The 27,661-nt window shown below is 33.1% G+C and overlaps 1 protein-coding gene across 4 annotated transcripts in view; it reads left to right on the top strand.

Moving 5' to 3' along the window:
• GSK3B (glycogen synthase kinase 3 beta) overlaps positions 1-27,661 on the top strand; it is a 172,657-nt gene that overhangs the window by 6,027 nt on the left and 138,969 nt on the right. For 2 of the 4 annotated variants that reach the window (XM_015595982.2, XM_015595974.2), the window contains exon 2: positions 17,778-17,828. The exons of the other annotated variants lie outside the window; for them this stretch is intronic. In XM_015595982.2, coding sequence (XP_015451468.1) covers positions 17,778-17,828 — 51 coding nt within the window. The remainder of the gene's footprint in view (positions 1-17,777; positions 17,829-27,661) is intronic. 4 annotated transcript variants of the gene reach the window in all.

The raw sequence follows: 27,661 nt of genomic DNA, 5'->3' as shown, positions 1-27,661 counted from the left end.
AGACCTGTGTAAATAGAACAGCACGGAAAAACTGATGGTAGAGTTAAAGGAGAACAATTTAATTGTTTTCCTCAAAATTTCCTACCGTTAAATTGATTTTAAAAAGGGATATTTATTCTATTCTATTTATTATTAAGCCAGTTTTTATACTGGTTTTTTAAAAATGAGCAAATACTCAGTAAACAATGGACCTTCAGCAAATTATTTCAATATATACTTGTCTAATGTAATTTGGTCTGGTACAAGATACAAACATATAACTTTGTTGATTCGGAGTCTTAGTTTGCAATCCCCCTTCCCACTTTGCTTATGTTTTGGGGAGAAAGGTTTACTTTCAAAGAGTATAGAAGTTAAAAATTTGTAAATAGTTGAATCTTATATTTTTATATTAATAGTTTTCTTAGAAGCATTTTGGTTTGATCAGATTGAGGCAGTGATGTAGTTTTTATTTTTTATTATTTTTTTTATTTTTAACAACTAATTGTGCCAAACCAGCTTTTCCTTTTGTCTCCAGAGTACCATGGCCAACAGTGGCACAGATAGGAACCCTTAACATGTTTTCTTATTAACATAGTCTGGAGTTGTTAATTTCTTAATTGTCCTTTCAAATCAATTTAATAATAAAAAGTAAACATTTTTGACAAAGGAGGAGCTATTTTTCTAGAAACTTATATTTTAGATGATGGTATAATTTAAATGAATGTACAGGTTTGAATAGGCATGCCCTAAAAGCCAGAGCAGTGGTAGCTGTGCAGATAAAAATATTAGTAACATTGTTACAAAGTTGTAACATTAGTACTCCATTTTAAAAATTACCATTAATTGTATCATGTTGAAATCCTTGGCTTGGAAAACTAAAAATAAATAGGGTGCTTTAATAGAAGGTGGCCATGAATAATAATGTGATATGCCTATTGAATGTTTCCTATGTATAAAGTACTCTGCCAAATTCTTCATATGCAATATCTCCTTTTAATCATTACAACTCTACAAAGTAGCTAATACTGTTATCTACATTTTATAGATGAGGTAAATGAAGTTCAGAGAGGTGAAGCAGCCTGTCCAAGATTACCTGGCCAGAAAGTTGCTCTGCTAGAATTTAAATCCAGGCATTCTGATTCTAGAGCCCTTGCTCTTTATTGTATGTTACTGAGAATAGATTGTTATTACCTTAACACTTGGATTCCAGAGATAAGCTAAAGTGCCTTTTGCTTTTAGGATAGTCTTTCATTGATAATTAAGCCGTGACTGTGTAAGACTTTCGTTATTAGTACTGTTTTTGAAATTAGTTTCAGGCATGCCTGTTAGCAAATACAGTACTTAAATACTAAAAGTTAATATTGGGAGAAAATCCTTAACTCTTTTAAGATTTCAGAGAAAACGTCTTAAGACAAACATTGAAAACGAAAATATTTATGCCAGCACGAGAAGAAAAATAAGCAATATATGGTATTTTTTTGTTTAATGTTTAGTCTGGTTTTTATTGAAAAGTATTGATTGTTTATAAGTAAATCTGTTGTGTTTATATTTCCAAGTAATGTCAGAATGTGGTTCTCCAAATTAGCCATTATTAAGGATTATTATTTCTATCTCTTCCTGTAGGTTGTTTAGTGTTCTGAGTGTTCTAGTCCTCCTTTTAATATTTGACAGTAAACTTCATGAAAGATTTTTTAAATCTGTGTACAACCAATTAATCAATCAAGTGTCTATTGGACATTTATGTCTGGAACCGTGAGCCTTTAGGTGGCTTTTTTTTTTTAAAGAATAGCAGCTATGCATCAATGTAGAATTAAAATTGGGTTATTTGGAACATCATCTTTAGGGAATTGGTTGGTATTTGACAATCAGGAAGCAAATCAGGAAAGGCTCCTGGACAGCTGAAATCTCCAGACAAATGGTGCATACTTTTTGCCCATAGGTTCGTTGTTAGTCTTTTATTTAGACTTATTATTAACGCATAGTTCTAATTCGTTCAGTTGTTTGGTTTTCTTAAACTGCAAATTAGGAGAGAATGAATGGATACTGATACTAAGCATCACACCTACTAAAAAGAATGGATAGACGATTCAGGAAAACAAGCATATTGGGATTACTTAGTGTAGGCTCACACAGTTCCAGGAGAAATCACTCTGGTAATTGTTCAAAATGTTGACTTAGAAGGTTGAATTATACTAATCTCACTGGCTTTTAAAAGGGGAGAAGTCATGAAAGTCTCCTCTAGATAGCTGGGGTTCTGTCATAACTTCTCGGTACATCACACATTCTCTAATTTGTTGGTCACAGAAGTAATGAGAAAGAGATCTAGGTCACCTCATCTCTGGTTGACCAACTTTGGTTGGATTTCAGTGATATGGATAAAGGTACTAAAGTCGTCAGTATGCTAGCCCACAGTATTGTTTCCAATTCTTTCTTCTCTTGTCCATCTACATTTATTACTCAGCCACAGCATTTTATCTGATTTAAGGTTTGTTGTTTTATTTTTTTTTCCTATGGTATATGTTGAGTTGCTGTATGGATTTTGACCTGCCCATATCTTCTATTTGTGGAATGCTTGAAGGTACTGCATAGTCATTTAAGCTTTCTTATGAATTATGATTAGCTATTGGAGAGTAACTTACCAAATACACATATGGTCTATATAATGAGAATTGAAAAGGTGGGTATCTTAATTGGGTATCTTAATTGTTGATCTGAAGAAAAAGGACAGTCATGGCAAAGTACTTTTTTCTCTTTCGGAGATCTAAGAAATTCTTAGGGGCTTAATTGGCTAATACAACTAAAAAGGTTGTATGTGTTAGATTTCTAAGGAACGCTAACCTTTCTTTTAAAAATGTGACTGCTTCTACTTCCCTTTATTCCTTAAAATCAGTTCTTTTAAATTAATTAACCACTTTCGTCATGACTTGTATTAAAGTTTTTTGAGTCAAATTCCTACTCCTAGACTTTTGAGTAGAGGCAGCACTTGAATAATTGGAGGTATTGGAGTTATGCTTGGCATCAGACTGACAGTATTACTGATGGATTTGCTGTCCCATTGGAATTTTGGAGCTTCCACAGTATACACATTATTATTTAAACTCCGAAGGGAAGGGGGATGCTTTGAGTTGGTAGGGTTTTAATATTAATATTTAATTATATGTATGTATCATATTTACATAATATTTAGTAATCACCATAACATTATTTGGATGCTGTATGATAGACAATTACATGGTTATTTACATATTTTGCTTTAAGAAATGGAATATACTCATGATTCAAAATTTAAAAGATATTCAGTGACATCTTTCTCCTGCTCCTACTCTATAACTATCAGTTCCCTCTCCTGGAGACAGCCAACATACCTATTTCTTATGTATCCTTCCATAGGTATTCTGAATCTTTACAAGTTATTTCTATTGTGGAATTATATTTTGTGCATATATACATAAATTAACACTAGCTTTAGCATAAGAATGTTAAAACAAAATTTAAATCAGTTAATATAGAAAATTGCTATTTTTGTCACATAATCTAAATGTTTTAGAGTACTAAATCCTTATTTTTCTGAATGTGAGTTAGATGGGGAGTAAGAGCGAAGATGAGAGAATGCTTCTCTTGGCAATAAGAGGTAAAATGCTAATAGTCATAACCAATGAACACTTAGTAGCACATTAAAAATATTTCTCACTGTGTCTTTGAAAATGACCTACAGTGTCAAGTAGAGATATCTGTGTTCTTGCTGGAAATAGTTATTTCATGGTAAAGAAAAAGACAAAGGGTAATTTGTTTTTTCTTCTAACTTTCCATTTTTCTAATATCTTAGATGAAAAAAACCTGTTCTCTTGAGAGATCAGAGGTGCAGAGTGCGTTAATGTTAATGAAGCCTGTGCCTTTTACCTCTTTAAGAGCGCACGGTTTCATTCTGCTCGTAAACCAAGCATTCCTTAGTCATTTTTAAAAATACATATATTTTTATTTTTATAAAGTAATACATTCAAATTATTTAAAGAAATTAAATAGTGCAAAAACTCTTATTTTGGAAGCTAATCTTCTGTCCGCCGTTTTTATTTCTCAGAGGCGGCCTTAACTGACAGCTGTTTCCTCTAGTTTTTGTCATATTTTAATTAGTATACTCTTTGTCTATTTCTTTAAATTATTTTTATATTTTTTAATTGTCTTACGATGGTAGATTCTATTTATTGGCATTTCTCCTTTTTGCTATCATGCTAATATAATTATGCCACTATTTTTAGTTAAATTATTATTTACTTAAATTATAATTTAAATGATTAATACTCAGTATCTAGATAATAAGCATTATTTTTAGCAGAAGAAGGTAGTGTACAGTGATCACATTTCCTTTTAAAAACAGCTTTATTGAGACATAATTTACATACTGTAAAATTCATCCATTTAAAGTTGGTAGTTCAGTGGTTTTTAGTATATTCACAGTCATGCAACCATTACAGTTTAATTTTAAAACATTTTTTATTACTCCCAAAAGACACCTGGTATCCATTAGCAGTCATTCCCCATATTACCCTTTCCAGGCTCTAGTAACCACTAATCTATTCTCTTTATGTATTTGCTTATTCTCTATATTTCCTAGAACTGGAATCATAAGATGTGGCCTTTTGTGACTGGCTTTTTTTTTTTACTTACTATAACATCTTCTAGGTTCATCGATAGTATAGCATTTATCAGTACTTCCTTTTTACTGTGGAATTATATTTCATTGTATGGAAATGATAATGTTTGTTTATCCATTCATCAGTTGATGGACATTTGGATTGCTATCTGCTTTTTGGCTAGTGTGAAATGCTGCTATGAACAATTGTGAACAAGTTTTTGTGTGGACATTGTTTCATGTCTTTTGGGCCTAAGAGTAGAATTGCTAGAATGTATGGTAATTTTGTTCAATATTTTAAGGAACTCTAAAACTGTTTCCAAAGTGACAATCATGTTTTCTTCGCTTTTTATTTTTAAAAAATGCTTCATTGTTGCCATTTTTTTTCTTGCATTGCTTGCAATTATCATAATCTTGTTTGTTTCCTCAAATTTTACCAAGTATTTTCTAGATCCTGCCCCACCCTCTGTTCTTTTCCTAGAGTGTCCTTTTTCCTAGAGTCCTCATTCTGCTGCTAGGATCTGGCCTGGTTGTTCTCCAGGGCTCGCTGTACAGCTGTCATCCTTTGGTTTCCTTCATTGCTCTTTAGTGCCCACTCTCCTGTTTCTTGGATCCCGTGTCTTTGTATCACTGAGTAGTTCTTATCTAACATTATCTCATGACATCAGCCAGCATTAACTGGTAAGTGTATCTGGAAAAGTTGTTAGTTGGTTGTTTTTCTCCACATTTGCTCCAAAAGGATAGTTAAGAAGCTGACACACTTTTTTGACAGATATCTCATCTTTTCAGTATTGAAACACTAAGGCATAGCTATTTGAGAGGGTTACTCTGTATAGTAATGATCAAGTGATGATCATGCCAACATGAAGCAACAATATGAATCAAGTACAGAAATCTGAACAATACTAATATGAAGCAATTGTTTAAACCCAAACTATTCAATAGAAATATAATGCAAGCCACAAATGTGAGACACGTATGTAATTTAAAATTTTCTAGGAGCCACATTAAAAAGAATAAAAAGACACAGATGAACTTAATATATTTTATTTAACCCGGTGTATCCGAAATATTTCAACATGTAATCAAATATAAAATTTAGTAATGAGATATTTTACTTTTTTTTTTTTCTTTGGTACGAAATCTTCACAACCCTAGTGGACATTTTACATTTATATAGCACATCCTGATTTGGAATAGTCACATTTTAAGTACTCAGTAGCCACATATAGCTAGTGGTTATTGTATTGGACAGTACAGGTTTAAAATATTGTCTAGGAATTAATGTGTAATATTGTTATCAGTCTGTTTAATCATATAGTCTATACACAAGTGTATGTGGTTTAAAAACACTTCATTGATTCGTCTCATTGCTCTGTTTTGTTTTTAGTCACATCTTCAGTTTATTTTGAAATTTTATACCACATTAAAGGAGGTTGAGACATTTATGTTCTTTAGAAAGGTGCTTGCTATAGGAAGTAATGACTTTTCTCCCATATTTTAGCACAACTGTTAAAATGTATATTGAAATTCTTAATGATATGCTTGTTACATGTCATAGTCATGATTGTCCTGGTCCTGATGGAATTTTACTAGTCTAAATATTCTTTGTCATACATTCTCCCCGCTTGCTGTTTCAAAGACCTACCCAGCTTTCAGAGTTTCAAATGCCACTCCCACCACTTAGTCTTCCATCCCTTACTCCAACGCATGAAATTCACTTGCATGTAACTCTTGTAGCATTCTTCTGTTCTCCTGGTACATGCTAGTTGACTTATTTTGTCTCTCCCTAGAGAATTATAAATTCCAGTATGGCAAAAAAAAAAAAAGTATTTTACTCACCTGTGTACTTTTTTGCAGTGTGGAGCACAGTGCTTTCTATATTGTGTCACTTAATACATATTTGAATTGAAATCAATTTGTCTGGGTAGTTACATGAATACTATACATGGTGGTTACATGAAGTAGAGTTTCCAGGTAACCAGACTATTACTGATGTTTCTAAGAACACTTAAGTTTTGATATAAGAAATTATAAAGTTAAACCAGGTTTTTGTTTAAATATGAAGGAGCAATAATAGGAAAGGATAATTAAATTGACTAGCTGACACGTGCCCCCTCCTGCGCATTGCATAGATGAACTCCATGTTCCAGAAGGGAAGGTTTCAGAGAACACTCGGTGAATAAAAGTGTTTTTTGATATATGTTTAGATATGTATAGCTTTATAACTATTTTGTCACATTATGATGCCGGAACCAGAACCACCCTGTCTTTAATCAGGTATAGTGAGCTTAGACAAGTTATTAACTTTATAGCTTCAGTTTCATTATTTGGAAGTGGTGATAATAATACTTAACCTTCCTGGGTGATTGTAAAGTTTAAAGGAGTTAATTATGCATTTAAGGTCCTTGGCACAGTGTCTGGCATACAATAATTTTATCTGCTGTTATTAGTAGTAAAAAAACTAATAAAGGCTTTGATATAGATTGTTACCTCTCTGTAACCTGTTTTTTTATTTTTCTTTTTTTAAGTGGGTGTGTATAGGGTGGTCATAAGGAAAGCCTCGAAATCTTTTTTGTAAAATTTATTTGAGGAAAAATCATCACCAGATGCTATTTTTAAAAATTGAGGTAAAATTGACTTACGACATTATATTAGTTTGAGTTATACAACATAATATTTCGATATTTATATATGCTACAAAGTAATACATCTGCCACCATACAGAGTTATAAATTTTTTCCCCCTCTGATAGGAACTTTCAAGATTTATTCTCTTGGCAACTTTCAGTTATGCACTATAATATTACTGACGATAATTGCCATGCTGCCAGTTACATCCCCATGACTTATTTATTTTATATCTTGAAGTTTGTATCTCCTGACTCCCGTCACTCATTTCTTCCAACCCCCTTTCCCCTGGCAACTATCAATCTGTTCTCTGTATCAGTAAGTTTTGTTTATTTGTTTTGTTTTTTAGATTCCACATATAAGTAAAATCATATGGTATGTGTTTTTCTCTGACTTATTCTACTTAGCATAATGCCCTCAAAGTCCATCCATGTTGCTGCAAATGGCAAGATTTCATTCTTTTTTATGGCTGAATCATGATTCCATTGTATACTTATACCACACTTTCTTTATTCATTCATTAGCAGACACTTAGGTGTGTCCATTTCTTAGCCGTTATAAATAGTGCTACAGTGAATATAGGGGTGCATATATTTTTTTGAATTAGTGCTTTCTTCAAATAAATACTCAGAAATGGAATTGCTGGATCATATGGTAGTTCTGTTTTTAATTTTTTGGGAAACTTCATACTGTTTTCCCTAGTGGCTGCACAAATTTACATTCCCATCAACAATGCATGAGGGTTCCCTTTTCTCCACACCCTCTCTAACACTTGTTAATTTCTTATCTTTTTTGATAGTAGCCATTCTAACAATTGTGAGGTGATATTTTGTTGTGATTTTGATTTGCATTTCCATCTAATTAGTGATGTTGAATCTTTTTCATCTGTGTGTTGGCCATCTGTATGTCTTCTTTGGAAAAATGTCTATTTAGATCCTCTGCCCATTAAAGAAATTTTTTAAAAACCAATAAATTGCCTGAGTTCTTTATATATTTTGGAAATTAACCTCTTATTAGATATATGATTTGCAAATATTTTCTCCCATTCAGTAGGTCGTCTTTATATTGTTGATGGTTTCTTTTGCTGGGCAGAAGCTTTTTAGTTTGATGTCCAGTTGTTTATTTTTGCTATTGTTGCCTTTCCTTTTGGAGGCAGATCCAAAAATGTATCACCAAGAGCGATGTCAAGGAGCTTACCACCTATGTTTCTTCTAGGAGTTTTATGATTTCAGGTCTTATATTCCCCAGATGCCTTTTAAAAAGTAGTGGAAATTCCATCTTGAATATATTTCATAGAGTATTAAGAAAGTTAAAGTTCCTATTAGGGATGTGGTACTTTTTCAGTGAATATTAGTTGTAATCAGTAGATGTTAGCCTTGTACCATAAAGTTGTTGTTTGTTTTTAATGTGAGATATGTATTTTAAGTAGATCTGATGTCTGTGTAGTCAATCTTTATAGACTGAATATTTTTATTCTGAAAACTATTTTTAGGTAAGTCTCTTTGCAGTAGCAGTTTGGTTTGCATTGATCATTACTTATTAAATGTTTAACTGTGGTGGGCATACCAGATTGCTATGGAAGGTGAAGATCTCCCCACTCCACATCTCCCCACCCCCCAATTTGGATCTCTACAGTTTTGTTCAGTAGGGTTAAAGGATCTGAGGTGCCCTCTGAAAATTTGGAGAATTATTTAGAACCGTTTAAAACCACTATGGCTTTTAACTGTGAATTGAGTTAAGCAGATTACTGTATTTTTTTTCCCTTCAGTTTTTCCTCTTCAATTTTGAGGACCTGGAAGTATAAGCTTCTTTCCTTCTCTGAAAATTTTCTTTTCCTTTCTTTTTAATTTCCTGCTTTGAAATAACCAAGATCCTTGGGACCTCTAAAAACATCAAACAGTTTTCACAGCATGAGACAGAGTGATTTTCATTGGAAACCTTTTCTTATGAAAGTAAAATACTCTTTGTCCTTGCCAGGACATTTTTTAAAGAGTAGCTAGCAGCAGCACCTCACTGCTTTGTCACAGACTAAGGTGAGGCAGAGGAAGAATGAGTCACAGGTTTCTTCTTTCTCCTTTTCTGCTTTTACCTTCCTCTTTTCACTTAGCTCTTTATGGGTACTGAACTTGGCTTCTAGTAGAATGAGAGTTTATTACTATTATTATTTTATTTTTTTAGGGAACCTGGCATTCCCAAACAGGTAGTGAATATTTTCTTTTTTCATTAGACGGACATTTGGGTTGTTTCCACTTTTTTCCTGTTTTGAATAGTGCTGCTGCGACTATTTGTGTACTAGTTTTTGTTTGAACACTTGTCAGTTTTCTTGGGTATTTACTGAGGAATGGAATTGCTGATCATGGTATTTTTATATTTAATTTACTGAAACAGTTTTCCACAGTGGTTGCACCATTTTAGACTCTCATCAGCCGTGTATGAGGATTCCAGTTTTTCCACGTCCTCTCCAACACTTTTTATCTTACATTTTTTTGATAATGGCCATCCTGGTTAGTGTGAACTGGTATCTGTATCATTGTGATTTGGACTTGCATTTCCCTAATGACTGGTGATGTTCACCATCTTTTCATGGTCATTTGTATATCATCTTTGGAGAAACGTCTATTCAAGTCTTTTGCTTATTTTTAAATTGGATTGTTTGTCTTTTTGTTGTTGAGTTGTAAGGATTCTTTATATATTCTGAATGCTAGGTTCTTATCAGATAAATGATAGAAAATACATTCTCCCATTCTGTAGGTTGTCTTTTGATTCTTTTGATAGTGTTCTTTAATGCACAGAGGTTTTAAATTTTTACGACGTTGAATGTACTTTCTTTTTTCCTCCTTGTGCTTTTGGTGTCATCTGAAAAAGCATTCCCAAATCCAAAGTCATGAAAATTTACCCAAAAGTGTTCTTCTAAGGATTTTATGGTCTTCATATATTTAGGTCCCTAATCTAATTTGAGTTACTTTTTGTATATGGTGTAAGCGATAAGAGTCCAGTTGTCCAAGTTCCATTTGTCGAAGCGCCTGTTCTTTTCTCATTGAATGGTCTTGACACCCTTGTTGTTAATCAGTTTGACCATAGGTACTTGGGTTTATTTGTGGACTCTCAATTCTATTCCATTGATCTATATTTTTGTCTTTATGCCAGTAGTACAGTACACTGTCTAGATTGTTGTAGCTTTGTAGTAAGTTTTGAATTGGGAAGTTTAAGTAGTCCTACTTAATCTTTTTTAATGATATATTTATTATTATTATTCATAATTCTTTGCAATCCATACAAATTTTAGGATCCTCTTTTCTATTTCTGAAAAAATGGACTTTGGAGTTTTGGTAGGGATTGTGTTGAATCTATACATTGCTTTGGGTAATATTCACATTTTAATAATATTGTCTTCTGATCCATGAACATGGAATGTTTTTCCATTTTTTAAAGTCTCTTAGTAATATTATGCAGTTCTCAAGTCTTATACTTCCTTGGTTAAATTTATTCCTAAGTGATACTTTATGCTATTGTAAATTTGAAAATTTTTAATGCTGCTGGAAACAGAATTGTTTCTTAACAGATTGGTTATTGCTAGTGTTTAAAAATATACAGCTGATTTTTGTGTATTCTGTAACTGCTGAATTTGTTGCATGGTTATTTAAATGAGAAAATATACCATGAGTTCATACCAATGTTTCCAAAGCCGATTTTGGGGTTTAGGATTTCCCCATCAACTTTTTGAGCTTTATATTATAGTTTTCTTTTATGCTGAAATGTCGAGAGTACCGAATTACTTGCTTTATTACTTATATACATATTAGTATTGTTATTTTGAGATTGCAGAAAATGGTTGCTGAAAACAATTTAATAATTCTTGCAATTAATATAAATTCTGGGGATTTATAATCAAATTACTGTTTTAAAATCATTAAAAATATTTCTCTGTGAGGTTAAGTCACTCATTTGATATATAGTTAGATTTATGTGTTCATTTTGCTGTTAGTTTTTGCCAATCTATTTTGATTTGATTTGATTTGATTTTGTTTTATAATTATGTAAAATATTTACGTGATTCTGAAAACCAAAACTACAATATGAGGTATAATCAGAAAAGTCTTTCCTCCTATCCCTCTCTCATAGATAACCATTTTTATTAGGTTTTGGTTATTTAAAAAAATAAGTGTATGTATACTTACATTTCACCTTAGATAAAACTTATACTTTGTTTTCACCTTGTGTTTTTTTATTTAACAAAAATCCTAGAAATCACTCATAGTATATGGAGCTCTTTTTTATTGCTTTTAATACTTAACCATAGCACTGATTTTTTTATTCAAGCAGTTCTATATTGATGGACATAGAGGTGTTACATAGGGAAATTTTGATGGGACCAAGTGCCTGGTTCTTCCGGCACTGAAACTTTAAGTATTTTATTTCTCATTTTTATTATAAAGATATTATTTTACGACAAATACTCAAACAGTATAGTATATACACAATAAAAAGTGTGAAGTTTTCTCTGATTCCCATTTGCCCACTTTTTCTCTGTACCTATCTCCAGAAATTACTACTGGTAGGTTAGTTCAAGACATTTTTCTAGGCGAGTACATCATTTATATATACTATTACAGTGTTTTGTTTTGTTTTTTTTTTAAATAAAATTGGGAGCATATTATGAATATTTTGCAACTTGATTTTTAAATGAAATATCAATTGAACTTTAGATTTGGATAATGAAAAAAGATCTTGAGCATAAATAAGACTTAAAAGTGATTTTGAGACTTTTTTCTTCTGTTTTGTTAATACTAGGTAATATATTTTATACATATGTGTGTATAACTTTCTAAATTTTCTGTATCATAATTACTGCCCTAAAATCCAGAGAGTAGCGTGTGTAGCTGTATTCCTCTTTACTTACCTCTTAGATTCGAACTACTTACATTTGGAAAGAAATTGAGAACAATTTTATTGTTGTAATATATTGAGGCTTAATAGTAAAAGTAAATCCAGATAAAGTCAGAGTACCTATTAACAACCAGAGTTCAGTGTCTAAGCTCCATAAAAACAGGATAAAAACCTTGGCTATCTTTTTCACCACTGGGCCCCTAGCACCTAGGACAGCAGCTGGTTCCCGGTTTTTCCCACTCTATTTTTGTTTTATTTTTTTACATATAATTTATAAATGGATCATGCTATACAAACTGTTCTGTTCTTTTTTTGCACTTGCGAATTGGACATTTTCTCGATACTTTATTCTTTTAAATGAATGTATTAATGAAGATACTGTGTGTTACATAATTAGGTAGTTTATAGACTTTAATTTGTATCCTTTTCCTCCCTTAGATTTTGGCACTAGTGTTTTGTTTTTAAAATATTAGTAGAAGACACTAATTTGGGGGTTATAATGGAATTAATGCATATTACTCTTCTTTTTAAAGTGTATTACATAAGCAAACATGTTTACATAGAATGGCAGTACATGTAATGTGCTCTAATGAAATCTAATATATGGATATTGGAGTAATTCACTTTACGATATTTTGACAAGCAATCTACATGAGGAGAAATAAAAATATATATGAGAGTGTTCAGTTTAGTATAAATGGCAAAACACAAAAATAATGTGAGACCAAAACACCCTTGCTCCTCAGTCACACTGACAAGAGTTTGGAAATACAATACTTAGTTGGTGATAGGGTTTTGGAAGATGTGTTGCTGAAGGACAATAAATTCGTATATTCTTTCTGGAGGGCAGTTTGGCAGAGTTTAAGTTGTACATCTGGGGCTTTAAGGAAAAAAAATAAGGATATGCTTACAATTTTAAATATACATGAATGTTTATGAAAATTTTAATCCTGGGCCTAATAACAAAAACACCACTTAAATAATGCTTCTACCATGTTATACATTACATTTATTTAATCTTTTCAACCATTCTATGATATTTATGCAATAGGATTAAAAATGATGACGTGGAAGAATATTTAACATGGAAATAAATTCATAAGAATGATTGAAAACAGCACATTGTAAAGAGATATGTGCAGTGTGATTGCATTGACTGCAACAATATATAGAAAGAAAACAATAGTCTCCCAAATATTTATAGATGTAATCCAGTTATAGTTATAATCCTTTTCAAGTATGATTTATTCTTTTTACTACGTTTTCTAGTTTTTCTACAGTGAACATATATTGTCTAACAAGGAACCTAAGTTATTTTTAAAATGTTCTTTGGTTTGCAGAAGGATTTATTTCAGGATTCCTGAACAGTAAATTCCCTAAGCACCTTTAATTAGAGTTCCATTAGTAACAATTTAAATCTAAAAGTAACTTGTGGTGAACACATAAAATAGGGATTAAAATGAAGCATAGTCTTTGATTTGTGCTAATTTGATGGTGTTTCTGGGTAATAGAAATGGAAAAAGAATAGAAAGTTAAGTTTAAGTATCTGAAAATGGAAGCATGACAATGGCAAAACAACAAAATCTTTTAAGTGTTAATTTTGTGGTTGCTGGCAATGAAGCTTTATCACGAAGGAAAGAAGGAAGGAAGGAATGAGAAAGCAAAAAACAAAAGAAAAAAGGACTTGGTATATTTTCATGGTATTATAATCAGGTATTTTTTCTTTTTCAGTACGAATTTAGTAACTCATGATTATTGTTTAATGTTCTTAAGAATTAGCTTCTCTCAGATCTTCTGAGTCTTTCTTGCTCCTGCCCTTTTCAAGAATTGAGAAAATTAGTTCATCAGGTTGCTGCTTATGAATCTGCTCTGTAGGACTAGAACTTGTGCTAGTTTTATGTAATTTCATCTTTAAGACCTTGTTAAAATGTTTTTCTCAGTGAGGCCTTCTTTGAATCTTTATTTTAAAAATTGCAGCTGCTGCCCTTGACCCTGCACTTGCCATTTCCCCTTTCTGCATTTTAAAAAACGTTTATTACCTTGTAATATATACTCACTTTATTTCTGCCCTTCCTGCCTCCCTCCCTTTAAGATATAAACTCCAGTGAGTGCAGGGATTTTTGTTTCTTTAGTTCACTGTATATTCCTAGAGCTCAAAACAATACATAGCACTTAATGGGATTTCATTGAATATCTTTGGATAATCAATAGTGGGCACTCAGTATTTGTGGGATGATTGAATGTTCTATTTGGTTGATGGAGGTGAAATTTAAGTGTTTACAGAAGATTATAGTTCCATAGTTTTGTAGTATGGCTGTTTCACTGTAAGTCTAGTAACAAAATTAAATTTATATACAAGTTGGAATATCTGAATTTATTTCTGCATAATCACAGACCATGGATTTATTTAATTATTAATTTAATTTTTATGTTATTGCTATTGACTATTGCTAAATGAATACCAAAAAGACTAAGTTAAGTAGAGGGAAAACCTTTTATCTTGCTCTGAGATTCTGGCCTTTTTGATCCTGGTGAGGGAGTTGGACTAAGGTGTAAGAGCTCTCCTGTTCTCTCTCTAACTTTAAGATTCATCCCAGGGACGTTGTATTTTTAGATGTATTTCTCAGGAAATAAGAATTGTAAGGAAGTGAGTTGGATGAAACTTGCTGTATGATTGCTTTTTAAAAATCAAAACTGTTGTTGAATGTTAATTAGCGCCGCAGCTTTGTGTGAAGGCTTTTAGACTTGAGCGATATTGGGACTCATTTATTAGAGTGTTAGACGTTCTAAGGTCTCTACATTTATTCATCCAATACTTACTGCCAACTGTATGCTAAGCACTCTGCTAGATACCTGAGGATACAAAAGTCAAGTAGGACAGATTCAGCCATAAAGAGATGGTAAAAAATGTTTCACAGTGCTTCTCCTAGGCTTGGATTTCCCAGAAGGCAGGAGAATTTATTTCCTTGGGTATTTTGGGGTTTGATTTAATTTAAATTGAAAGTGAGAACGAGCCATTAACTATTGAGAAGATGTAGAATCACAGCATAATTTTAATATCAATTTCCCATTGAGCTAGAGTTTGTATGTATGTATGTCTTTTTGAAGGAATTAGCATTTATCGAATATTATATCTTACACTCTTTACATGTTGTATTCTTTTAACGCAGTCCTTATAACAATCTTGAGAGGTAGGAATTATGATGAGTATTTTATAAATAAGAAACAGGTTTCAAAGAGGTTAAGTAATTTGCTTAAAGTTCATAGCTTATCGTGGATTTTAAACTTGGTCTATTGAAGCTGACGTCCATAAACTTTTTATGAAATTTCCAAAGGAAGCTGATATTATTGTTCATTTGTTTTTAATTTGGTTGTAGATAATGTTAAATAACAAGATATACAGAATTTGAAAGTTGTCTTGCAAATTTTTTTTCCCTCTAATTGAATCTCTGGCTTTTGAGCCCAAGTATTCCAAAATAAAAATACTCTTTCTTTTCTTAATAAAAAAGTAAAATATGTTCATTATGGAAAGAAATACAAGATTGGGAGAAGAGAAAAGAAAAAGAAAGATAGCTGGGGTGGGGAGATAGTCCTGTTGTTTTACTTAACCAAAATTGTTAAACTTTTGGTGTACAGGTGGTATTTAACAATATGGTTTGAGTTCCAGAGTTTGTGAGACCTGGAGTCAAATCTGGGTCTCCATTATCTAATGGTTTTATGAGTTGAGGTTTTCATGGTTTGGGGGCAAATTACTTATGTGCCTAAAATTCCTGGTACATCCTAGTTCTTTGCACATAGATGTATTATCTTTTACTGAAATGAATCATCAAAAATTATAACTGCCTTTTTTTAACCTAATATATCAAAGATATCTTTCCATATACAACATTTTAAATCACCAAATAATAACTAATCCTCTCAATGGGATGCTATAATATATTCATTCAACCATCTCCTTCTTAGTAGACATTTGTTTTTAATTTTCATTTTTGCAGTTATAAATAATGCTTCAATGAATATTCTCATAGCAGGCTTTTACGCATGTTTTTATCCCATCAGGATAGAGTTAGATATTGAGACGTACGTATACTTTTAAGATTTCTGATCCATGTTTTTGGATGCCTTCTAGAGAAGTAACTATTTATATTCTTAACAATAATTTATATGGACAGCTTTGAATACTAATAAATTGGAGGATTACTTTTCAACATGCATATTGGCTCCTGTGTAGTATACTGCTTTCCCATTAGTTTTCATGTCCTCATTCCTATTTTAGAGGATATTTGTCTTTTCCTTAATGATAGGAAAGAGCTCTTCATATGTGAATACTATGAACCTATTGTTGTATGTTGCAAGTATTTTCCCCCAACTTGTCAATTTTTTGTGTATAAATTTGCTTATGTTTATTTTTGGATGTGTGGAAGTTTAAAGCATTTATGTCAAAATACTTGTTGGTCTGTCTTCTTGCTTTAGAGTCATGCTTTGAGAAGCTTGCCCCTGCTCAAACTATATAAATTGGCAATTCTTGGACTTTTTGGTCTCTGGACCTCTTTATACTCTTAAAAACTATTGAGGACCCTGAAGAGCTCTTTTTCATGTGGGTTACATCTGTACACATTTGCCACATTAGAAATTAAAACTGAGAAATTTATAAATATTTATTAACTTATTAAGAAACAATAAGTCCTTTATATGTTAACATAATGTTTTAATGAAAAATAATTATATTTTTCCAAATAAAAAATTGAGAAATTTTACATTTTTGCACATCTTTTTGATTTAATAGAAGATAAGCAGAATTCTCATATCTGCCTCTGCATTTAAGCTCTTTTGATAGCTATCATGATGTGTTGCCTTTGGAAAACTCTATTGTATACTCCAGAGAATGAGAATGAAAAAGCAAACGTTATTATTGTTATGCAGATATTTTTGGGCTCTGGGCCCCCTGAAAGGGTCCAGAGATCTAGACTACACTTGGAGAACTGCTAATATAAGTATTCACTTACATTTTCCTCTTGTATTTTTATGACAATTAAATCTGGAATGAATTTGAGTGTAACTTTTCAAATATCTCACCACCATTATTCTCCAGACATCTTTTTTTGAAAAATCCATTTTCATGTAAATCATTGACTAGGATGACACTGTACAACTATTTACTTTTTCACTGGGTGGGCTTAAATATTTATTGAAAGTAGTAGTTCTGGCAATCTTTGCTTAATGTTGTATCTCTTTTTTGGTATGTTCTCTTAGATTCCTGATGCATTTCCCCAACCCCAGTTTCCAGTGTCACAATATATTGTCCTAAAAACAAAGATTTTTCTTTCATGTCAGTTGTGGCAGTTTGCTTTAAAAATTGTTTCCTCACCAGTTACGAAAGTGATGTATGATCACTGTAGGAAATTTAAAATGTACATACAAACATAAACAAAAAAAGAATATTATGCCACTTTGAATATGCAGAGCACTGCTGATACGCTATTATTGCTGTACAGTGACGAAGGTTACTTTAGTATTGAAAAATGCTGGCAAGTTGAACTACACACAAATACCTACTCCACTGTTAATTAATTGTATGTCTTTTGAGGTGTTAGCTTCTTAGAGTCCCTCTCTCACCAGACTTATGTTTATTACTCTTTATGTGTTCCTAGGTGCATTGGATAAAAAGAACAAGACACGGTGTCCTGTCACTAAGTTTGCAGGTTAATGAAGAAATGTACATGTTATGTGATAAGTATTATAGCCATAAGCAATTATGAATATTATGAGATAGCCTAAACAAGATATTGTTTAGAGATGGCGGGGGAGTAAAGAGAAAGGAGGGGATTTGAAAAGATTAAGATTTTATAATATTCCTGGGTCAAAAGAAGGAAGGAGTCAAGAATTACTCCTGGCTATTTTGTTGAAAGATGGAGAGGATAATGTTTACTAAAATAGGGACTATACCCCACTCCTAAGAAAATAAAACTCTCTGTACATCTACACTTTTCAAGGCTCTATTTAGCTTTCCAAGATCAGTTCAGTTGTGGCTATGTTGAGTTTGAAGTGCCTGGAAATATTCAGGTGGAAATATGTGGGAAGCATTAGAAAGCTGCCAGGAGAGTTATGTGGACTACAGAGTTAGAGGTGTAGCATACATAAGTGGTGAAATGCAGGTTAAGATCACCTTTTGAGAACTTTTAACAGAATAGAAGAATGCCAGGGACTGTCCAACATTTGAGGGGCAGGCAGAGGGAAATGGTCCAGCAAAAAGTAGTAAGAAGAGAAAACGGAAAACGTAAGAGTAGTGGTTTAGAAGGTAACTAACCAGAATTTAAAAGAGTAAGAGGGTAGGGGAGAAAGGGATCTGAAATGTTAAATCCTGCTTAAAAGGATAAATAAGACCTGCAGATTGTTCATTCAGTTTAGGAATTAGAAGGCATCGATAACTTTAGCAAAAACAACTTAACTGGGAAGCTGGGTACAGAGTTATAGTAAAGAGGATAGAGATGAGAAAGTGAAAATAATGAGTTTTGGCTACTCTTTGAGGAGCCTGCCTGTTAAACTGGGGGAGTGCATGTTAGAAGAGGACAAAAACAAGGATTTGAGAATGTTTATATTCTAAAGAAGAAGAGAAGAGAGAATAAGATTGGACTGAGAGATGGGGAAATATCATTTTGAACTTTCTAGAGAAATGATTTAAAACTTCTTTGTAATTTTCGTACAATTGTAAAAAATATATTTTTGATTATGCTTAATATAATTTTGATACCATTTTATGATACAGTAAGTTCTCACTTAATATCATTGATAGGTTCTTAGACTTTAAGCAACATGATATATAACAAAACCAATTTCACCATAGGCTAACTGATATAAATGAGAGTTAAGTTCCTGTGGCGAAAGGATGATGTTAGTGGAGGGCCTGTTGTACTTGAGTTGTCATAAATATCAGTTACTATTTTGCTGAAGGATACAGAAACAATTGCATTCTAAAATATAACAGTTTAAGGCTATTTAATATAATCATATAGTAGCTTTTTAATAGTCAGTTTCAACTTTGCCTTGTGTGCGAACGTGTTTGCCTTCCTCATCTCTGCAGCTCATTAGTGTGGTTCATCCTAGCAGTAATACTATCTGTTCTACAAAAGTGCTCCACCTAAGTAACTGTGAACTGGAAAGTCCATATCACCAGTTGTTAGACTTATGCTCTGAATGAGATTACTAATTTTAATCAGTACTGTAGATCGTAAGGAAGATCTGGTGTGTTGCTTCCATAAGTCTGTGATAGATATGGTTTAATACTGCTGTTTCACTTAAAGAATGCAGAGCTCTATAGATTGCTTTAGAATCCCAATTCTAACACTAACTCTGAACTTGAACAAATGACATACTTTCAGAACTTGACTTTCTTCATCTTTAAAATTATGATAATAATACTTCATAGGACCATTGTGGAGGTTAAATGATAGAATGCATGAAAAACACAACTTGGCACAGAGTAGGTAGATTCAATACATGTTAGCTGTTAATGATAATTTTCTCTCTGTCTAGGATTTTGATTTTATAAGCTTGGTGTTCCTGGAAGTCTTGATTGGAGGAGTGTATTTGAAAAGGGAATAGATTAAAATAATCATGCTGTAGATTTTATGTTTCTGGGAGGGCAGTGAGAATTTGTAACATATATAAACAAGAAGATTAATTTTCTGAGTAGGTTGGTTGTTATAACTGTTTAGGGAAAATTTTTCTTAGAGATTTTTGGAAACTATTTCTTGAAGTGGTTCTGTAATCTATTTTTGGAGTAAATACTAAAAAGTATTTGAAAATGAGAGAAGAGGGTAAAAGATTACTTAGAATTATGGTATGGTATGGGATATTTTACTTTGAGTAAGTGTGTGTGTGTGTGTGTGTGTGTGTGTGTAGGAAGGTAGGAGTTATTGTAGACTATTTTAGGGCAGGCAATTAATGTAACCTGATGAGGCTCATGAATATTGCAGGCTTAGTATCAAAACTACTGGGCAACCTGTAATTTAACCCAGGGCAGTACTCAGAGGGTAGGAAGTTAAGGTTTGTGCCATGGTCTGAGAAAGCCTGTATTCACCTTTTTGTTTGAGACTTGTATTCTTAAAAAAGAGACAGAAATTATCTAGGATATTTGATAACCATCAATTTAGTCATTCTTTTCTTCTATCAAATAAATTGTACTACTCTTTAAACATTTTAAAGTCCTGTTGAAAATCTGTACCTTTTTGATACAGTAAAATGTTAATAGATACTCCTTCTGTATAGCTTTTGTGAATGTAATAATACATTTGTAAGGTAATCCTGGCCATTGAACTTCTCTAACACTCAGAGACCTCCTTTGTAAAGAAGAGCATATATTATGTTTAAAAATAGTAAACTAAATTGTTTCCTTCTGAGAATTCCTCTGGATGTGTTAATGGTGTTTAAAGTTTAATGCTGCTAAACCCATACAGGAATTTTCACTTGCTTAAAATTCATAAAAGCCGATTTTACTTTTATTGATAACTGGTTTAGTAAAAAGACCATGTGAAATTCAGGAGTGAATTAAAAAAATTATTAAAGGTTTCATTGCCCTCTATGTTAAGTACCTCCTATTTGCAAGTCTCTCCATATCTGCAGTTACACCAAATGAACTCATGAGTGCCTTGGTTCTTGCCTTGCATATGAAATTACCCTCTCAGCAATAGGTAGAACTTGCTGGCATTGGCAGTGACAGTTCAGTGATTTGACCATGAAAACAGTGCTAGTTTTTCATTGAGGGGAAGAGACGAGATCTCTGTTGTCTGTTGAAATATGTTAGATGCCTGAGAAAACTATTATACTATCTGTGGGAGGTATTGAATTAGTTTTGTTAGGTATTTTTGACTTTTTGAGTAAGGTTTGATTGCCTTGTGTTAAAAAGTTGCTCTATGGTAAAGTGCTTCTGAAAATTAAGTGTCACAGTAGTAACACATGGAAAATTTAGAACTGTCTGGAGAATTTCCTTACTAAAGAGGGAAAAAAATCCTAAAAACTCCAATTTCAGGTAGTTGCTATCATGTGATGGTTGTTTGTCAAAGACACATCATGTTATCAAAAATCGCATTTATGTTTATAATGGTTTTAAGTTGCTGTAACTTTAGGGGAAAAGGTGGTGGTGGCGTAATACATATTTTTAGATTCCTAATCACAGAGTAATTATAGGAATTTAATGGTTAGGTTTTCTTTTTCTCTTTAAGTTTTAGATGTTTATAAAACCTAAACCACATGAACAAATTAGCATCTGATGACATAACTAGGTTTCACGCCAGATTAATGAATGGCCTTTTCCTGTCATCACTACTGTCATTAGTGTATGTTAGCTGTTGCCATTTAACAAACCACTCCAAAACCTCCTTTATTATTGCCTTTGAGTCTTTGGATCAGTTGGTTAGTTCTGCTATCTGGGCCAGGCTTAAGTGATCTTATATGGGATTGCTCATATTTCTCATGGCTTCGTTGGTAGATAGGCTAAACTAGCTTGTCTAGAGTGGTTTTACTCTCATGTCTGGTGGTTGGCTGGGTGTCAGAGCAGAGCCTGTTTCCAAGAGAGAGGTATGGAAGCATGCAGGAGTTCTTGAGGCCTAGGCTCAAAACTGGCATACTGAAAATCTGCCTTTCTGTTGGCCAAGTCATGTCATCAATCCAGTTCAGTTTCAGGAAATGAGGAAAGACTCTAAAGTAACATTACAAAGGGTGTAAATATCGGGAGACCCGAAAAATCGAGGAACTTTTTGCAATCAGTTTTTCACATTTAGCATAGTGCTTATTTCAATTACCCATTTATATACTCTTTTAAACCTTTATTGGTGATAAAGCACACATCTACTCCATCAAGTAGCTGTGCTTACACGTACAACAGCTTTTATCTTATTTCCTTCACAGTTACACTTCCCCACATAATGCATATTGGATTCCCTAATTAAACAGTTGAGCTTTGTCCTATCACCACTCTTGTTAAGAAAACTGGAAGAGATGCCTGAAAGTGTCCTCTGTTATCTATTTTAATCTGATTAAATTTTTCTGCCTTTCTTTGACAGTTTTTATAATAATCTGGTTGCTCACAGTCTAAACAGGTTTAGTTCCCAACGTTCTCTTCTCTGGCTTGCCTACTAATTTTGTCGCTGCCATTAAAAAAAAAAAAAAGGCATGGAATTGATAAAACAACAACAAAAAAACACTTTAAAGTGTATAGTTCAGTAGCATTTACATTCACAATGTGCAGCCACCACTTTTATCAAGTTCCAAAACATTTTTATCACCTCAAAAGAAAAATCTGTACACATTAGCTACCCATTCCCTCCTCCCACAAGCCCCTGGCAACCACCAATCTCCTATCCGTCCCTATAGATTTATCTTTTCTGGGCTTTCTTTTGTTTTTAACCACTCTGCATCTGTTTATGTTCTTTCTACCTGGAGGATCCTAAATCCTGTTAGATCTCTTCAGTGTTTGGCCCACTAATTTCTTCTTCCTCACGAAGATTGTATCCTAGTTTAATTTAGCTCTATAGTAAACCTTTAGCACTCCACTCCACTGAAACTGCTCTTCTGCTTCTCAGATTCTTACCTTTCATTCTTTTCTACAGGGTGTTTCCCCCTTGAAGGGGGTGTGGTGAGGTTGGGGTGGAGGTGGGAATGGGGGCAGAGCTTTCCTCCCAGTGTTTAAATTTTTACCTTAGGCCTTTGTTTTTACCCACCTTCCTTCTCCCTTGGGTGATCTTAACTGCTACTGTGACTAAACCTGTATCTAGCTCAGATCTCTCAATATCCAGACCTGCTGGAATTACTTCCTGAATATTTCAAAACTGCTTTAAACTGAACATGTTAAAACTGAAATAATTTTCTCTCCTCAACCCCTTTCTTCTCCTTCCTTAAACAGGATGAAACCTCAATATTACTCTTCTTTGTATTCTCTCATCTTGGTAAATGGCACCATCATTCATTGGGAATCCCTGGGTTTGTTCTCAGGAGTCAGAGGTGTTTCATCCTTATACCTAATTCTCCACCTCTGGTCATTCTTTAAGTCTGTCCCATCCCCTAAATATCTGTGCAATCTGTTCTTTTTCATTTCTATAGACCTACTTTAGGACTTTATCACTCTTTACCTATAAAAGGGTTCACAAATTTACAGCCCACAGGCCAAATACACTCAACTGCCGGTTTTTGTAGAATCAAGTTTTATGGAAATACAGCCTTGCTCATTAATTTAGGTATTCATTATCTATAGCTGTTTTTATGCTACAAAGGCATACTTGTGTAGTTGAAACAGACCGTATGGCCTCCAAAGCCTAAAATATTTACTATGTGGCCCTTTACAGGAAAACTTTGCCTACCCTTGGGCTGTCATGGATTTTATGTCTCTAGCATTATTTATTTAGCTTTCTTTCTCACCCAGGTAAGTATTCAGAAGTCTGACCATATATCCTCTTGCATGAATCATTTCTTTACTATTTATTTTTTACATTATAAAGTTTCAAACCCTTTTCGTGCCATAAAGTCCCTGGCTACCTCACTTGGCTTATTTTCTCATTCAGAAGGCATCTTGATCTATCTGGTACGTGCTTTTGCCTCTGCCTGGAATGTTATACTCTCTCTTCTCTTTCTTGTAAATTTATCTCTTCTCAAAATGTAGCATAGATGTTGTTTTCCTTAAAAGTCTTCCACGTTCCAGATTATTCCCTGTTCCTTGCTTCTTTCATATCTTTTACACCATTGTTGTTCTTTACGTACCCATTGTAGTTCTATCCATTTAATAGTGTTCCCCTAGTTGACTTTAAAACCAATGCTGGGCCAGGCCTGGAGCTGGGTGCTAAGGACTCCTTCAAGAAGTGCTTGTTGACTGAATGAATTGATTGCTTTTGCTTTAGGCTTTTCCTTACTAGTCTGTCAGGACAGGAATTATGTCTCAAACAGCTTTTATATCCTCTGATTATATATAGGGAAATGTTAGATCTATAGTTGATAGATTATATATTAATAATTATAGTAAATTATTTATTTGTTATCTAGATAAAGAGAAGAGGCATAGAAATTCCTTTTGGGGAAAGTGGACATTCATCAAAGTGAGACAATCTAGCTAAGCCTATTAAAAAGAGACTTGATTTACCCTAATTACTAACTTTCTCCCTTCTCATATATAGGCATTTTTCTCCCTCTTCTGTACTTGGTAATTTGATTGAGTATTTTGTGCCATTAAGCATTATATGATGTGTTTTACATAGTGCATATATAAGGAACAGTTTAGATGGAGTTGATACATTATTATAGGACATTCATTTTAAAGTACTGAGTTAGTGTGAGTGTAAATGGGAACAGAAATGGAGTGTTACTCTTGCCATTAGCTTTTAGCTATGTATACCTTTTTTTTTTTTTTTTTACTGGATTAACTTGCCCATTTGTGGTACCTAGGTGCCAGCCCTGGTAGGATTCCTGGCAGTAGAAGTAGTAGTAGTTGTTGTCATTGACACCTGTCTAGTGCTTTTTACGTGCCAGCCACTGTTCTAAGTAAGCATGGTACATAAATTAACTCATTTATAACCTATGAGCTATATGCTGTTATCCCTATTTTACAGATGAGCCTGAGGCACAGGGAAGTGAAATAAAATTGGCTAAGATAAAACAAGTAGTAGGGTATAGAGCCAGATCTTAACCTCAGCTGTCTTGCTCCAGACTACACTCTGTTGAGCACTACATTGGATTATCTCTTAATGGATCGTGTAATGTTTTGAGCACACAGTTCTTGTATTCATCGCATTCCTATTCAAAACTGAAACTCTGGGATTTTGGATCAGTAGGGATAGGAGGAAAAAGTGGTTAAAGATAAGTTTTTTTTTTCTTTAAAAAAAGATATATATTCCATTTTATATTTATCATGCATGATTAGTTGTAGAACTCCTTTTTAGCACCATTTTGTTTTTGTCTTTTATTGGAAGTTGAGGCATGGGTTTGGTTTTGTTTTGCCTTAACTATGTGTGTACAGTAGATGCTTACTAATTACTGGCTTTAAGAGAACTGCGGGACAATAGAGGTAAACATATTATAATTGGAAAGTTATATATGTATGTAGATAGATATAATGCAACATAAAACCATTTATATGGTTCTAGAAAGTGTAACCTTATTTAACTATGGAGATATATAGTCCTTAAACCTGGAAGTATGTTAATAATTGTGCTTATGAAGAGGAAATCGTCATTGGATCTGGTTGGTCTTTTGGCAGGCTTAAAAAAACACTTAGAGGTATAACTTATATACAGTAGATTGCATAAAGCCTAAGTTACAACTCAGTGACTATACTACCGCTCAGATCAAGCTAAGTATAGAACATTTTTATCAGCATTCCAGAAGGCTCTCTTGTGGCCTCTTCCAGTCAATAAATACCCTACACCTTACCTTGCTTTGGTTTTTAAAGTAGCATTTATTACTACTTGGCATATATTAGTTTGTCTTTGCTACTAGAGTGTAAACTTCATGAGGACAGGGACTTGGGTTTGCTCACTATTCTGTTCCATTGCTAAGCATAGCACCTGACATAGTAAATGCTTAACAACTATTTGATAACTATAAACTAATTGAAAAACACTTGACTTCTGCTCTATACCATGTTATGTGATAGGCACACAGGTACTCTTTTATGTATTAGGTGCTGAGGATAAATGATAAATCTTAGTTTTTTAGGCTGAGACCTTTGACATTCAGAATGATACTTAGACCAATTTTAAGACATGGAAATTGAACCATGCTGGCATTGGGTTTAGTATGTGCTGGTGTTTGCTCACCTGAACGTTAGGAAATGTGGGAAATTTGCTACCTGTAAGAGATAATGGCAGCCTATCTATTAGATTGCCTTCTTGAGAGTATCTGATTTCTTATAGTTATCTCAATTCTTAACTTACATTCTTGATGATCTTTTTGACCACCTCAAACAAGTTGCAAACGACTAAATGTTCTTGTGGGGAGAGAATTTTGATAGAAAAGGCATTGGTTTATTTGATTAGGTAAGACAGTTTAGCTGTTGTTTGTATCACCTTAGTTAAAACAATGAAAATTCTCTTTGTCTTAATTAGGTTTAAGATAAGTAAAGGAGTCTGGTTTAGAAATTGTTTTAGTTGAAACTTATATTTCTATAGGGGGGAAAGAAATTTTGAGCTGAAAGTGATTGTAGTATTCTGGTTCAAGCTCCTGTCTGTCAAGTTTAACTCTCTCATTTTATATTTGAGGAAACGGGGTGGGGGTGTACAAAGAAGTTATGTTATATGCTAATTTAGCACAAAGCAGCAATCAGACTAGATTGTTTAACTCAAAAGTTCCTGGCTGTTTTGCATCACGATGACAGTAGAATCACTTGGAAAGTTTTATAAACATATACATGTTAGGGACCTTTTCACAAAGATTTTTATTTTTACTAGATTTGGGATTGGGCCAGGCATGTATAATAAGATAACAAAAGCAAAGCAAAATAAAAGCTCAAACCTCTCTGTTCTTTCATATTTTTAATAATGAATAAATTTTCCAAGAGATACACACTCAAATGACTTAGAACCATTGTGCTATAATGCCCTCCCCCACTTATTTAAACTTAATGCATTTGTTTCTTAGAGCAGTTCCAGGTTTACAGAAAAATTGAACAGAAAATGCAGAGAATTTTCATATACTTCCTCACTCCCACCCACAGTTTCCTTTGTTATTAATATCTTGTATTGTATGGCACATTTGTTAAAATTAATGAACCAGTATTGATAGATTGTTATTAACTAAAGTCCATAGTTGATTATTCATAATTGGTATTAAATCCTACTCTTTGTGTTGGATAGTTCTATGGCTTTTGACAAATGCATGTTATGTATCCATCATTATAATATTATACAGAATAGTTTCACTGCCCTAGAAATTCTCTGTGTTCCACCTATTCATTCCTACTCTCTTCCTATCCCGGGCAGCCACTAATCTTTTACTTCATATCTCTATAGTTTTGTCTTTTTAAAATGTCACATAACTGGAATCATACAGTGTGTATAACCTACTTTAGACTTCCTTCTTTGATTTACCAATATGCATTTAAGTTTCCACCATATCATCTTTTTGTGGCTTGATAGCTCACTTCTTTATATTGCTGAATATTATTCCCTTGTATGAATATACTAAAGTTTGTTTTACCCTTTCACATATTGAAGGACACATTTTGGCAAATTACAGTGAAGCTACTGTAAACATTTTTTGAGTAGGTTTTTGAGTGGACATGTTTTAAACTCATTTGCGTGAATATCCATGAGTGGAATTGCTGGATTGTATAGTAAGAGTGTGTTTAGTTTTGTAGGAAACTGCCAAACTGACTTTCAAAGTGGCTGTATGATTTTGCATTCCCGCCAGCAATTAGTGAGAGTTCCTGTTGCTTCATATCTTCATCAGTGTTTTGGATTTTAGCTGTCCTAATAGATTTATAGTGATATCTCATTATTTTCATTAGTAATTTCTTAATGACATATGATGTTGGGTATCTTTTCACATGCTTATT

This window comes from Pteropus alecto, unplaced genomic scaffold (assembly GCF_000325575.1).
Source record: "Pteropus alecto unplaced genomic scaffold, ASM32557v1 scaffold251, whole genome shotgun sequence".
NCBI lineage: Eukaryota > Metazoa > Chordata > Mammalia > Chiroptera > Pteropodidae > Pteropus > Pteropus alecto.
Note: the sequence above shows the minus strand (reverse complement) of the source record. Positions and strands in the feature narration are given on the sequence as shown.